Below are 13,810 nucleotides of genomic sequence, written 5' to 3'. Positions count from 1 at the left end.
AAGTAGCACTGTTCCCCAAGCACACTATCCTAACAGTTAAGGTCATGGGCACAAGCATGCATGCTCAGAAATATTGCAAAAAACAGAAGCACTTTGAAAAATAAAGTAATTCTTCTGTAATGTCTATGTTAGACCTTCTACCTTCCTTCCCGGACTTCCCCGGACACCACGATCACCATTTTCTCCAAGGCATTTACAAATAACCTTACAGCATTTCCTTTCTGCAACAGTATCCTGAAAAACAACAAGAAAAATTTAATTTATGTATATTAATCATAAAGCAAAGACTGATTTTTCTCTCCCATTTGTTTTTACCACAGAAGGACTTACAAGGTTTCTCTGCAAGATACTTGCAATCTCTGCAAACCCAACACTCAGAGGTTCATTGTATCCAAAGCCTCTGCCAAACTCTATCTCCCAAAATTCAGTCAAGTTCTGTGTATTGTCCAGGCCAACTAACAGGAGTGCATCAAGACCTTCAATATAAGCACAGATTTTAATTAATGAATGCCTGAAATATACTATTTAACCAACAATATATTTTTAAGTAACAGCAATTCTCTAAAAGACTTACACTTCACGGCTTCAACACAGTATGTTCAAAGAAATCAACCTCTTGAGAACAATGTGTAAAAGAAAAATCCAGACCAGTAATTTTCCAATTAACTTCTCTCCCCAGTTGTCAGACCAGATTGCTACGCAGTGCCCAAATATTAGTGTTTTGCACTGCAGAAGTCTGAGTTATGCCTAACCTCTGGTGCTGTACTCATCAGTGAGAGGGGGCTGTCCTGAGTCACATCAGCTGTTGAAGCTGGATCCCAGAAACTAGAACCTCAGCACACCTATGTGTGTTTTTCTGCCATCATCTGACGAACAGTGACAAGTCATGTACCTTGGTTCACATGGAGAAACACTCTCCCAGGGACTCCTGAGGAATGCCACATGAGAGTGGAGAGGCAACATTATGTGGAAAATTTGCAGTGGGGGAGCAATACACTGGGCCTTGGGTAGTAGGAGGCTGGAGCATCAACATCATACTGTAATACCTTTAAAGCGAAGTGAGTCAGATGCTTTCCTGAGATCTTCCAGCGAATCATCCAGCCCATCTGAAAATACTAACAGAACCTGTCAGGAAAGGGAGTAATGCCAAGTCAATTGTGAAGGGACTGAAAGTTCAGTCATCGTAAAAAGTACAGTTTGCATTGAAAACTGGCTATGAGGTGGTCAAATTCCACTTCGCTGTATAGATCTGAAATATGTGCAGGAAAAAAGTGCTGAGAAGCAAGGAGAACAGAACACAAAAGTCTGTTCTCCCTGACAGCACTTGAAGTTGAGGGATTTGTCTTGGTGAACAGTTCATAGCGTGGCTATTATGTCTGTCATCTTTTTAGCATGCCAGGAAGGCCAGTGCTGCTGTGACTTATCCACTGAAAAACTTTTTCTGATGTCTGAAGAGTTCTCCATTATGTGAACGTGGAAAAGAACTTAGAGTAAACAAATTTTCCTCTTTCTGCAAGAGTAGCTTCAGCTGGCTGTCACTGAGCCATACTAGGAGGTGTATCCTCTCTAGGTCCAATCCTTCCACCCCACAGATGCTTATGTTCCCTTGCCCTTTTCACAAAGGCAGTACACCACCCTGCTCCACTCTCTGCCATATTTTATCCTGTTAAGGCATAAGGCTTAGCTCACCTACGGATGCTAATCATTTGTACTGGCTACATTTCCACCTTTTCAGGCCAAAGACCTATAGTTAAGCCTCTTCCACAATGGAGGATAGCATAGTTTTCTACAATTCCCTCCTGAGCTACCAGTCTCTTCCCATTTTTCTCCTCCCCTTCCCTCTTCTAACGAGCAGAAGTCTTCTCAGGACCCACTCATCCAGTCAATTAGTTTTCCCAGAAAGAAGCTGCACAGCTAAACTGTCTCCTGTCCCCAGTGGTAATGACTTCAAGTCCTCCTATACTCTCTGACCAACAAATGGACAAGCACAGCTAGAGCTTCTTCCCTCCTATTCTTCATATTTTACATTCCCTATACAAGACACAGCTTTGAACAATGCAAACCCTTTTGCTCCTGTTAAGATAAATTTTTTTGCAGGTGACAGAGGCAAAGAAAGTGACTACCACACCAAACATTCCAATTCCGTGCTAAAGCAGCAAGGAGACGAGAATTTAAGAACAGGCAGAGCTCACTGGTTTTGGTGGTGTTCCCAAACATCCCATATGGAGGCACTGGTACTGACTCTACATTTGCTCAAGCAAATTGTGATACATAGGAGAGCTGGACCATGGAGGGTTAAACACATCACAGACTGTCGGGAATGACACTGTAGGCCTGGGCTTGATGATTTTTTTCTATAATCTTTTAATTTTAAAAACTTGGGGAGCGGGGAATATGGGGTGTCAGTGCACCCATAAGTATATGTAAACTTATGTTTACAAAGCTTTTCTTTATTGTTTTGTTCTATTTTTCTTTATTGTATTGTTATTATTGTTTTGTCAAAAAATGCTGGAATCATGTCCAACTCTTTTGGTGCAAAACAAACAAATAACAAAGAAAAGAAGAAATGCAAACAACAGCAAATCCCTGTCCCCGATGAGGTTTATAACTAATAATCATTACAGAACAAGCATATTATTGCTCAGGATCCTAGGGAAATTAAATTGTGATTTGATTTGCATTCTAAAGTGCATTTTCAATTTGCACATAAACAGTATCAGAAAGAAATATTAATCCATTGGTAAAGTCCTGAGATATGCAGCATTTTTATTTCTAGTAATAATGCATAAGCAGAAAGAAGCCTTGTTTGACCCTAACCTTCAGAATTGGCAATTAGGAGGAAAAAAGCACTGCTTTTTACTGGTTTGTCAAACAAGTTCTCTCTCTGAGGGTCATAAGAAGCAAAATCTTATGTGGTCATCTTCCCCATTCAGACATTTTAAGAGATCTTTGGGAAAAAATGCTATTAAATATGCAGCAAATTACAATCTAAACTGATAAGCCACACCTATGCAAATGCTGTAAAAAATGGAATACCAACTTTCATCTGAAAGCAGGGAAATCTGTAATTTGGCTTTCTCATTCCATATGATATTAAAATTAACATTTTATAAAAGTTAAAATAAGGCTGAAAGAGGAAACCCCTTATGTATTTTGCAAGGTCCCTCTTCAGTAGGAAGGTCCTACTGCATGGAGACCCTAGTAAGTGATAACATTCAACAGCTACTAGAGGACATGCTCAGTGTTTTACTGCGTTAGGGCCTTATTAAGGATAAATTGTCAGGGCACTGACCCTGAAACACTCCAATGAGACCTAAATTTCTTGAACCCAAGTTGAAAGACTCCCCACTCATGTCAGAAGAGATTAAATGAAGCTTTATACTTTTCCCTTCACTTCAAGATGGATGAATAAACTGCATCTATGCAGATTTTCCTTATCATCAGTTACCCTTAAGTAGAACTCGGCTTTGTTACTGGAAATTATTTGATAAGTTAATGACATGAATAAACCTCCATAAACAAATTTCTCGGATGACCTTTTTCTGTGACTTCTGCTTAGAGCTGTCGCTGCTCTGGACAGAGATATAGCATCAGGATTAGGAATTCCTAAAAGAGAACAACTTTCCACTACTCAAAGTACAAACATTTCATGGTAGATATAAGAAGGTTATCTGTACGAATAGTTGTCATCATATGTATTAAGACAAATCTTCTGGGTACCATCTCACTGCAGGAGCACCTAGGAAGCTGGAATTGAAATACATATTTATATCAGGTCAATGAAAAACAGGAGGTTCTATATAAAAATAAGGAAAGACTTTTTATTACATGGGTGACTGAGCACTGGCACAGGTTGCCTGGAGAGGCTGAAGAGTCTCCATTCTTGGAGATACACAAAAGACATCTGGACATGGTCCTGGGCAGCCTGTTCTAGCTGACCCTTCTTGAGCAGGGGGGTTGGACAAGGTGACTTCCAGAGGTTCCTTCTAATCTCTACCATTCTGTGATTCTGTTTATTAAATTCACATATTCCCGAACAACATTTTTGTCTCCCTGGAGTACTCAGCATCAGGAACTGTAAACATCAAACTGTGTAACTTCTTTCCAAGATATATGTTCATACCATTAAGTTACCTTAACTTCAGCAGAGGTCACATTAAAGAACTTCTCCTCAAGTGCCTGCAAGAAATCTGTATTCAGGTAGGTATCCACAGTGGCCTGTGCATCTAAGAAGTTCTGGATGATCTCTTCATTATAGTCTTCAAAACCAGAGTCAAAGATTAATTGGTTGGTCTGTGCCAATACTTGGAACTTGAATCTAATGTTGACTGGAGCTTTACAGCTGGTGTTTGGTAATGATTTCATCTGGAGTAAAAGTCTGGGGAGGAATGCTTGCAATCTCTGTTTCAGGAGCACTGTGGGTTCTGGTTGCATGCGCCTTGAAGCATCAACTGCTATAGAAAGATCTATGTTGCAATCTGAAAAAAAAATATATAAGAAACACAAAACTACAAACATACGCTATTTGTGATCTTGGGTTTTTTTTGCCAGAATCATGGCAGTGGAACAAAATTCAATATGGTAGATTTAAAACCAGAAGTCAGAATCAGTGAGATTGGTTTTCCATAAACATAAAATACCATCATCCCACAGGTTTCAGTGGGACCACGTGAACTTGAAAATAGTAAGAACCATATTACTGGATGTCTGCACACACCCAAACTGCAAAACATGTCATTGTTCTGTCAAATGTCATCAAAAGGCCTAATCTTGAAAATGTTCCTGTGAGCTTTGCTACCGAGAACATGCAACATATATTCCAATTGCAATAGGAAGCTTGATGGCTGACTGTGGTCTGTCACTTTGTCACAAGAGCAGGTGATACATACAAATGTAGAACAACAGGCCAAAGAAACATGAGAGAAAGAGGCAGCATTGCCTACATGCAATGTTATATAACCACTGTGAAAAACAGCTGCTGTAAGGTGAGGAATTGCTTGTATAGCTCCTTATAATAACAGCAAATACTGTGATGTGGTTAATTCCTTCCCTCTCCCCAGTCATCTTGCCCTCATTAAACAGCTAAACTACATGGCTTTTTTCTTCTTGATTATTCATTTCTCATGTTGTTTTTTCTGCTGTGCTCCTAGATGCATTAATATTCATTGTCGTACTTCTGCAAGGAAGTCAGAGGCAAGCAATTTTAGCTGTAAAACAGCACTCTACCTAATTTTTTTCCTTCTTCACTCATTGCCTCTGAAACACTTAGCAATCACAAGGTTGTTTTCAATATTGGTTTGCTAGTCTGGGCTAGTTCCTACAGACCATTATTCCAAGTTTTCTGAGTTTTCCCTCTCTCATGAAAAAGATGAATGTGTTCAGTTCTTTAACCAAATACATCTAGAAATAATTTCACCTCAAAGTGACCATCGTTACATTTCAGCATGCTCACCTGTGGTACAAAGTGCCCCCTAGAGGGCATGATCTGCTGGAAAGCAGCATGAGAATTTTTAAATGCAAAAGGTCACACTGAATGAGTCTTTATGGCTAAAATATCTGACATTCAGGCCTCAGAGCAACATCAAAAATCTATACCTCATCTGTTTAGTCCAAAACAAGACAAACAGTTAAATATATCTATACATGCACACATATCTACACACGTTCATGAACATAATATTTAATGGATATTTCTTTCGGTATGTGTTCATGTCCAGGACACAATGAGTATGTTTTCAAAATGAGATTCTTCTAAAACCTGGGTCTTTCTAATGACATAGTTTGGAGGCAGTGTGCAGGGCAACCACGGACGCAGCAGTTTTGCCCTGACAATTGGTAATCCACACTGCTTAGCTCTTAAAACATTCTCTGTCAAGTCCCCAGTGTACCAGCAATAACAATAAAACAGCAGTAAAGCATTCACTTCTTGTGCTACTGTGTTGTGGATGAGAATGTGTAAAACAGCTTCTGGTATGTAATATATACTCTCTTGATAATCTCCATTTGTTTTCAGGAGTAAACACCTCTGTGTCGCCAACCTCTTTTTCTAATCACCTGTTCTCCTACAGACATCCACATTGTTAAACTTCTCCGTCTTACTGTTGCAAAGGTATCTTTTTCCCCTGTTGACATGCTGTACCTCAAATGTGTTTTTTTTAAATTGAAAAATCTGTTATTTTATGGGAAGGTGACTGGAGAATGGAGACTTAATAGTTTTATTTCAGGCAAGAAGGTCAGTGAATATAAGAATACAGATGAGAGTACAAGAAAAAACAGTCTTCACAGAAAGTTGATCTTTGTTCTATGAGACAAATTTATGCAGAACTTAGTAATAAATAAACGCATAACTGAGATCAAAGCCAATATGCTGTTCTTAACTTCTCTCTCTCTAAACAAGTGTGCCTGTATATATATATAAACTTTACTACTGTATCTGCCATTAAATCTCCCTGTTCTCTTGCCATGAAACACCAGGAGGTGCTCCTGCATCAGCCACGGTCAGGCTGTTTCATGGTAGTGCACTCTATTTCCACAGTAGATCTCTCCCTCTCTCTACTTTCAGGAGATGAGGGATGCCTTTCCATCTGGGGGTCTGCTCAGCTCTTGATGGGAAGAAGGGTGGGTGGGGGTGCAGAGCTCATAATGAATCAGGCCTGGCTGTCCTCCTCTCTGCAAACCACCTGAGCAGACATAATTCACACAGAGTCACTTCTGTCTTTAGGAGGGAAGGCTCAACTTTTCATTTTGGCCCCCCAGCACCCCAGCAAACACTAGCCAGTTTTGGAATGTTTAAGATCTTACTAGCTCAGGGTACAGGAGAGGCTCAGCTGTTCTTACAAAAAGCCTTAGACAAGCAGAGTGGTCATCCCAGCGTTCCTTTCTCACAGTAAGTTTCTGGTCACTAGGGGAATGAAACCTGGAGAACTGAGTTGGATCAGCTTTATGGCATAACAGAGAATGAAAAGCACACATCCAACACATGTAAAATATCACCTACATAGTGAAAACACAGGGAAGACAAGGAACTTTAAAAGACAGTCACAGTCCTTGTAAGCACGAGTACAGAGAGAAAAAACACTCCAGAAGTCTCTTCCTGCTATGTCCAATCAATGCCATGCACTTACACCACAGCAGGTTCCCCTCACCATCAGTAGAGGAAGAGACCAGCTTTTTGATTTGTCATTCACTCCATTTTTCTTTTTGCTACTTAAATGCATCTACAGTGTTATCTAACTACATAACTGGCATGAATATGTAATGTTAAAGAGCTACTGCCTATGTTCCCTACTTCAGTCTTCCCACATGACAAGGCGACTGATACTGCAGTACTATGTCAGAATAAACTCAGATAAAAAACCAGCATCTGACATCTGATAGAAGTTGTTATTTTAATCAAAGGCAATACTGAACCTTTATTTTCCTTGGGGGTGGCAGCCTCTCAGGCTGTGTGGCAGCCAAGCCATTCTTGCCATCAAGAAGATGTAGTAGGAAATACCACTTTCTGTTTCTTATCTAGGAAAAGCTTTTGGGTAGCATCTCAGCATTACTGTGGGTTTGCTGTTCACATCTTGCCAATACCTCCCACATATCCAAGGATGGATTTCCTCACGCCCCCTCTCCATAGAGCCTCTGCGAGACTTCAGTTTTGTCAACAGTTGCTGCTGACAGTCCCAATGAAGCAGTATGGTCAGCTGTAGATGACAAAGTTAGTTTCCTGAAAGGCTCTTCTTTAAATATCACTGAATTAATTGTCTGTTACCCTCTTTTGATTAAGATACTCACTGGGGATGTCTGCTTTGGCTCCTCTCAGACACTGAGCAGCTATGAATATGAAAGCTAGATGTGAAGTACTGTCTTACCTCAGAAGCTATTTACCACAGCAAAGAGTGTAGTGGCTCTTGACTGAAGCAAGGTGCAAGTTGTGAGTTGCAAACGGAGTAACATGGGAAGTATTCTTTGGTTAAACAGTTGGATTGCTGTCCATCCAGCTGAGATACTTTTATCAGGGACTGCACAAAGCCATTATACACCCAACGAAATGTTTTTTACTCACCCTGGCCAGGGAGATGTTTGGATTGACAGACCCAATCGACAATATTCCTTTCGATGGGTTTCAGTGCATCAAGGCTTTCCACTGTGAACATTCCCCTTGCATCATCAGCTATTAAAAGCAGCTCAAAGGGAATTTATAATCCCTGTGCCAACTTCAAAGACATGGATCTCATTGCTACTCAAAGCCATTGCTGCATCCTCTACCCTGTCAGCAGAGTAGTCACTGAAAAAGGCTCTGGACAAGCCTCAGGCCTTTGCCATAAACCACAGCAGACTGCAATTGCTTTATTCTGTTGATCGTTCCTTTATCGTGGTGTCACTGTAGAACTCATTAAAAGGAAATTCTTTGTGGGGCTCTGGGCTGTGCTGGACTACTCCAACAACTACTCTGTCCCTAGAAATAACAAAGTTGTCCACAACTTCCATCACGAAGGTCTTTGTGACAGAAAAGTTTTTTATATGCTTTCTGATCCTTTCATCAGGAATACAAGATCTGCCACAAGACTGCTGCAAACTTAGAGTAAAAGCAGTGGCAAAAAGGTGACCAACTAATACAGCATCTAACCCCTAACTTTTCCTTTTCATTGAGATAAAACTAGTGGAGGTACCCACATTGAACTCTGCAAAATCAGGAAAAAAGGTAAAAATTTAAAATTGTAACTATGTTACCTTTTAAACATTCATTATTATTTTGAACACCATTTTTTTGTTCTGATTTTAGTTTTTATTTCTCACCTCTTTTTATATCACTCCCCCTTTCACCATTCAACAATAACAGTCCTTAAAGAAACAGGGAAAATACATGTTCTGCAAATTTTGCTGTTCAGCAAATGTATTGAACAGGAAAATATGACTTCCCTTCATTTTTGTAACTCCTAGAATGTGCAATTTATGAACTAGTTTTTTGAAGGAATTAAAAGTTACCAAAACCATAGCTTAATCAAGAAAAAATTCCCTGTTCAACTGTTCAATTACATCCATTTTCTAAAAATGACTCCACCAGCTCTGAGATGAATTGTTCCAAAAAAAACAAGGGGGAATTTTTCTTTTTTCCTTTCCCCTGCATCACTCTAAAAGAAACACATTGAATGAGGAACCAAATATACACCACAGAATCTGTGAATATGACCCTGATTTTCTTTACAATACATTAAGGCTCAGCTTCAGAGAGAACTGAGCACAAGTTTACCTTCCTATTTTACCAGTTAAACCTCTCTGAATTCAGTGCAGACATTGAAATGTGATAAAAAGGGAGGTCAGCCTGAACTGCAACCTAACTCAAAATTAGCCCTATTGTTTTCAGTCATGTTACATGACAAGAACACTGATGTAAATGACAGCAAAACCAGCACCAAAGCAGAAGCTTCCCCAAAGTCTTGTGGAGAGATCTGGAAGTTCATCAAAACTACCAGCACTACACAGATACCTACCAAAAGGTTTGCTGGCTCTTTGCTGAAGATTAGCTGTATCCTGCACACCAGTTCCAACAACATAGAGGGGAATGCCTCTGATGTTCCTCAGTTTCCTGACAGGCAATTCAACTTCACGACTGGATTCTCCACCAATGATTAGAATCACTAACTGTGTAACAAAGCCCTTAGCCTTGCTTTCTGTAGGCTGAGTGAAATACACTGGTTTAAAAAACCCAGAGTTTTCCCTACGTAAGTTTTTCCACTCCTCTACAGTAAATTATCAATCTGCTCCAAAACACCACTTTTCAAATATTGATTCAGCAAGAGTTCTTGTTAAGTCTCATCACTGTACTGTCCCAGTCCAACTTGGCCTTGCACCAAGGCCAACATCAAAACTTGAAACCAAGGTGAAGAGGAGGAGTTCACCTTGTTAAAGTTTTCCTTATCAATAGTCATTGAGGTATCCACTAAAGAGACAACATCTAGTTAGGTTTTCCTGCTAACTGCCCAAGAAAAGGTAGATAGAAGAATTAATTACTATAGCTCCTTCTCTGGCTTTGTTCAGGAGCAAGGAAGAACTGAGTGTACATTTTATTATTCATGAAATAAATTGCAACTGTGTTGCCTGTTTCTGCCTTTCCCCTCCTCACCTCACCTTCTCCCCTCCCACCACTATTTTGAATATTTTAATGGTAAACAGGCACTCAAATTTTACCAGTTACGACTTGATATTATTGAAAGCTAGTTAGCAACATATTGAAGATGCAAGAAGCTAAACCCTGTATTTTGGCAACACACTGCAATTTCATGTACTTAGTCTATGGATAGAGAAAAATAAACCTGGAAAGACAACAGCTCTTTCAGGTCATACCATGGGCAACCTGGGTGGCTGTTCCAGTTATCTCCTCTAACACAGTACAAAGCATCTGCAGATTTACTGTGAGAGAGTCCTTGCAGAGAAGCAGTATCTTCCACTTCATAGGCATGCTTATCAGCTGGCTCACTAGCTATTTCTAGACAGAGCAGATCCTTTCGGACCTGTGGTGTACATGATGCCAGCATCTTTGAATGCTGTGGCTGGGTTTTGAATATTATTTTCAGCCTCTTTTTTTGTAATCACCAGATAAATTTGAGGAACCCCTTTATCCTTTTGGCTATCAACACTCGCTACAAAGTGATTCTCTAGCATAAAATGGAGGGTCTGCCCAGTTTTGGTGCCTCCTTCTTTGTAACATAATTTCTGTATCTTCTATAAGGAATCATTCTTGTTACAGAAAATATTCAACAAGAATTCAGTGTATGTCACATCACTGTACTGAATTATACCAACATAGATTTTGTCTTGCCCAATATCAAAGCCATTGACCATTGTGTAAAAGATATCTTGAATGATCTTGAAGTTCTTTATCCCTGCAGTCCAGAATTCATCCACCAGGAAGATGTTGTCCATCACAGAAGCTTTTTTACACACTGAAGAAGTATGTCGTTACTTTGCTCTTCTCCTAAAGGTTGTGTAATCTAATAGAAGAGTAATTTTGAATCCTAATTGCTTTTCAGAATCCAAGATCTATTGGCCTTTTACAAAAAAACCTTTTCAACTAAATTCTCAGCAACCACTACTTCCTTATTTTCCTCTGTTTATCATACAGAGGGTCAGAAACCACGTCCTTCTGCAACACCATTCTCAGGAAAAGGAGAGATGCTGAAATCCACAACACAATTTCCATTCACAGCCTGCTCAGAACTTGTCTGTAGTAAATGCATATTACACACTTCTTTATATGAAACACAACCATAAGAATGTGTTTGCCTGCTGTCAAGTGAGCAAAAGAAACCTTACTCATGCACTTTGAACTCCATTGTGCACACATACATTACTAATAAATATTTGTTTTCTGAGGGGCAAAAAATAAGGTCACATCAATTTGAAGAGTACTAACCACATTTCCTTGTAGCGAATATTAAATTCATGTGTTTCCACACCTTCCAGAAGCATATGACATTAGTACAGCACGGATGAAACACTTATTATTTCCTCAAACCAACAGTCATGCAGAAAACGTCCTGCAACTGGACAGAACACTTTCTCAAACAGATCTTCCAGAAGACCCGACTACCAAAATGGAACTGCTAAATCCTGTGACTTATCGTGCTTTTAGCAGTCATACTGCTAAAGGTTTTTTGTTGCTTTGGAAAATATGAAATCTCAGCATTCACAAACAAAACCAGATTTTAATGAGCTGTTGCATTTAATTTTGCATTTTTTATGACAACTCTCCTATTATAGAAACTTACAAATATAAGTTTCATAAAAGCACAGCACATTATCCCTAGTTAGAATACATTTTCATCAATTCATCACATCTCTCTGACACTGGGCATAAATGTAAAAAAACAATTTTGTTATCAACTTGAAGAATCATTTCTTTAATGTATTACCAGTCTCCTGTGCATCTATAGAGCAGGTGGAAACACAGAGAAGAAGAAGAAGAGGTTTCCAGCCATCCATTTTGAAAACCTTCCTAGAAAAAAAAAAATCAAAACCAAAGACAGTGAGAAATACAGAGCATAATTTCCTCAAAAAAAAGGTTTCTAATTGTGGAGGAATTGGGTAAGTGCATTTTATTGACAACATGGAGGCTTTCTAACTGTATGCAATTTAAAGTAGCACTTTAAATTCATATTTTTTCCCCTTAGCTTTTAACATGCAGGCTTTGAACACAAAGCTGTTAAGACTTTGACACTGATGTAGAGTATATAACCAAAATGAACTGTTTACTGCTCTGCTTTCACAAACATGCTTTGTTCTGATTCAAACAGCTATATTTACCATGATCTAAAATTCAACTAAAAGCAAGATATTCACAGTGTAAGATTAATGGTAGTTATGCCTCTAAGATTCCCTTCTAGCCTTGAAATTCCCTACCCACACATCAATTTAAAAGGAAAATTTGGTAATGGCATCTGTACACAATACACATAGGTAAGAACAAGCATTCATTTACAAATCAAAAAAATATGCCAGTTGGGCAGTAATAAAAACACTTGCCATATAAAACTGACAAAGCCCAATGCTGTAGGAAATGGGAATCAAAATCTCTCAGCTGGAAAGTACAAAATTAAGCCATGTTGCGTTTAAGTACAGTAAACAAATGAGAACAAACTAGTTATGGATAACTTCCAGTTCTAGGACACACATAAACTTAATGGCACTGTTAACAACTCATTATCTTATACTGTATCTCAGATCTGCAAAGACAATTCAGTAGAAAGGCTACAGCTAGTCTAACATTACAGCGTAGGGTTCAGTTCCAGGTTCTTACAGTAACAGTGTGTGCAATATTATCCTAGGTCTTGTAAATAACAGAAAGGAATGAATAGAAATCATCTGCTTGAATCTATATTCTACCCTCAGGCAAGAGCAAAACTTCATTTCCAAGTATCACCACACCAAGCTCCATTGTAGCTCTTGAAGTGTTCTTTGGAACCTTTTCCTGTGGGGAGAATGAAGCCACATTTCCTATATTTCAAGATATTTATCAGATATGGGCAATCTTTACTATTATTAGCACTGCAGTAACACAGAGATTCTAGGTCTAACTGAGGTCCCTATGCAACAAAAGAGGTTCCAAGTATTATGTGGTCCTTAACAAAAACAAAATGTTGGGGTTGGTGCATTGAAGAAACTTTCTCATGCCTCTGCGCATCACAGTTTTCTTTAATAAGCACCTCTAACATAAGGGAAACTGCAGTTTGTCATGCATGAAAACACAGCAGATAAAAACCTTTTGTAAGCATCTTATATGCCTCTTCATGATTAAATTTTTCTGGGATTTAATTAATTTTTCTGTATATATTACTGAGAATTAATGACTCTCTTAAGAGCTCTCCTTGATCACTTTGATAGAGATTTGATCCCCAGTTATCTATTTTCACTACTATGCCTCATTACATGGGCCTCTGTTTTAGACCTTATTAAGCTAAAACTTTTTACTGAGGGACAATTAAATATTTTAATGGTATGCAAAAAAAAAAAAAGCTTACTAACTTCCATTACCGTATTACACAATACCTATTTTGATAACACAGTTATTGTGCCACAGTAGCATTCACATCTTGAACTCTTTGGTTTTAATAAATTGCACACAGATCTACAGACCCAGCTAGATATGTACATATTCAAGGGCAGATAAGTAAAATGCTGTCAGTATTTACAAAGCCTCTAATTAGTGTTTCGCTCTAGAAATATTCATTTTGTGAAAATCTCAATGGTATCAATACGACCAAGCTTCCGTGTGGCTGCCCACAGTCAGTTAAGCAAAATGCAGCTGGAGTTTTAGCAAGGG

General features: G+C 38.9%; 1 protein-coding gene across 1 annotated transcript in view; it reads right to left on the bottom strand.

Annotated features, from left to right (window-relative positions):
* COL6A6 (collagen type VI alpha 6 chain) overlaps window positions 1-13,518 on the bottom strand; it is a 43,181-nt gene extending 29,663 nt beyond the window's left edge. Inside the window, 13 exon segments of the mRNA XM_039391236.1 lie at window positions 142-234; window positions 331-476; window positions 1,047-1,125; window positions 4,135-4,478; window positions 8,054-8,180; window positions 8,182-8,275; window positions 8,277-8,352; window positions 8,355-8,510; window positions 8,513-8,600; window positions 9,370-9,683; window positions 10,403-10,479; window positions 10,481-10,934; window positions 13,509-13,518. Of these exon segments, the coding sequence (XP_039247170.1) occupies window positions 142-234; window positions 331-476; window positions 1,047-1,125; window positions 4,135-4,478; window positions 8,054-8,180; window positions 8,182-8,275; window positions 8,277-8,352; window positions 8,355-8,510; window positions 8,513-8,600; window positions 9,370-9,683; window positions 10,403-10,479; window positions 10,481-10,934; window positions 13,509-13,518 (2,058 nt within the window).
* Window positions 13,519-13,810: the final 292 nt, after the last annotated feature.

The sequence above is a fragment of the Pipra filicauda genome, unplaced genomic scaffold (genome assembly GCF_003945595.2).
Source record: "Pipra filicauda isolate LSUMZ 115617 unplaced genomic scaffold, ASM394559v2 scaffold91_size2508729_pilon, whole genome shotgun sequence".
NCBI classification, from domain to species: Eukaryota; Metazoa; Chordata; class Aves; order Passeriformes; family Pipridae; genus Pipra; species Pipra filicauda.
Note: the sequence above shows the minus strand (reverse complement) of the source record. Positions and strands in the feature narration are given on the sequence as shown.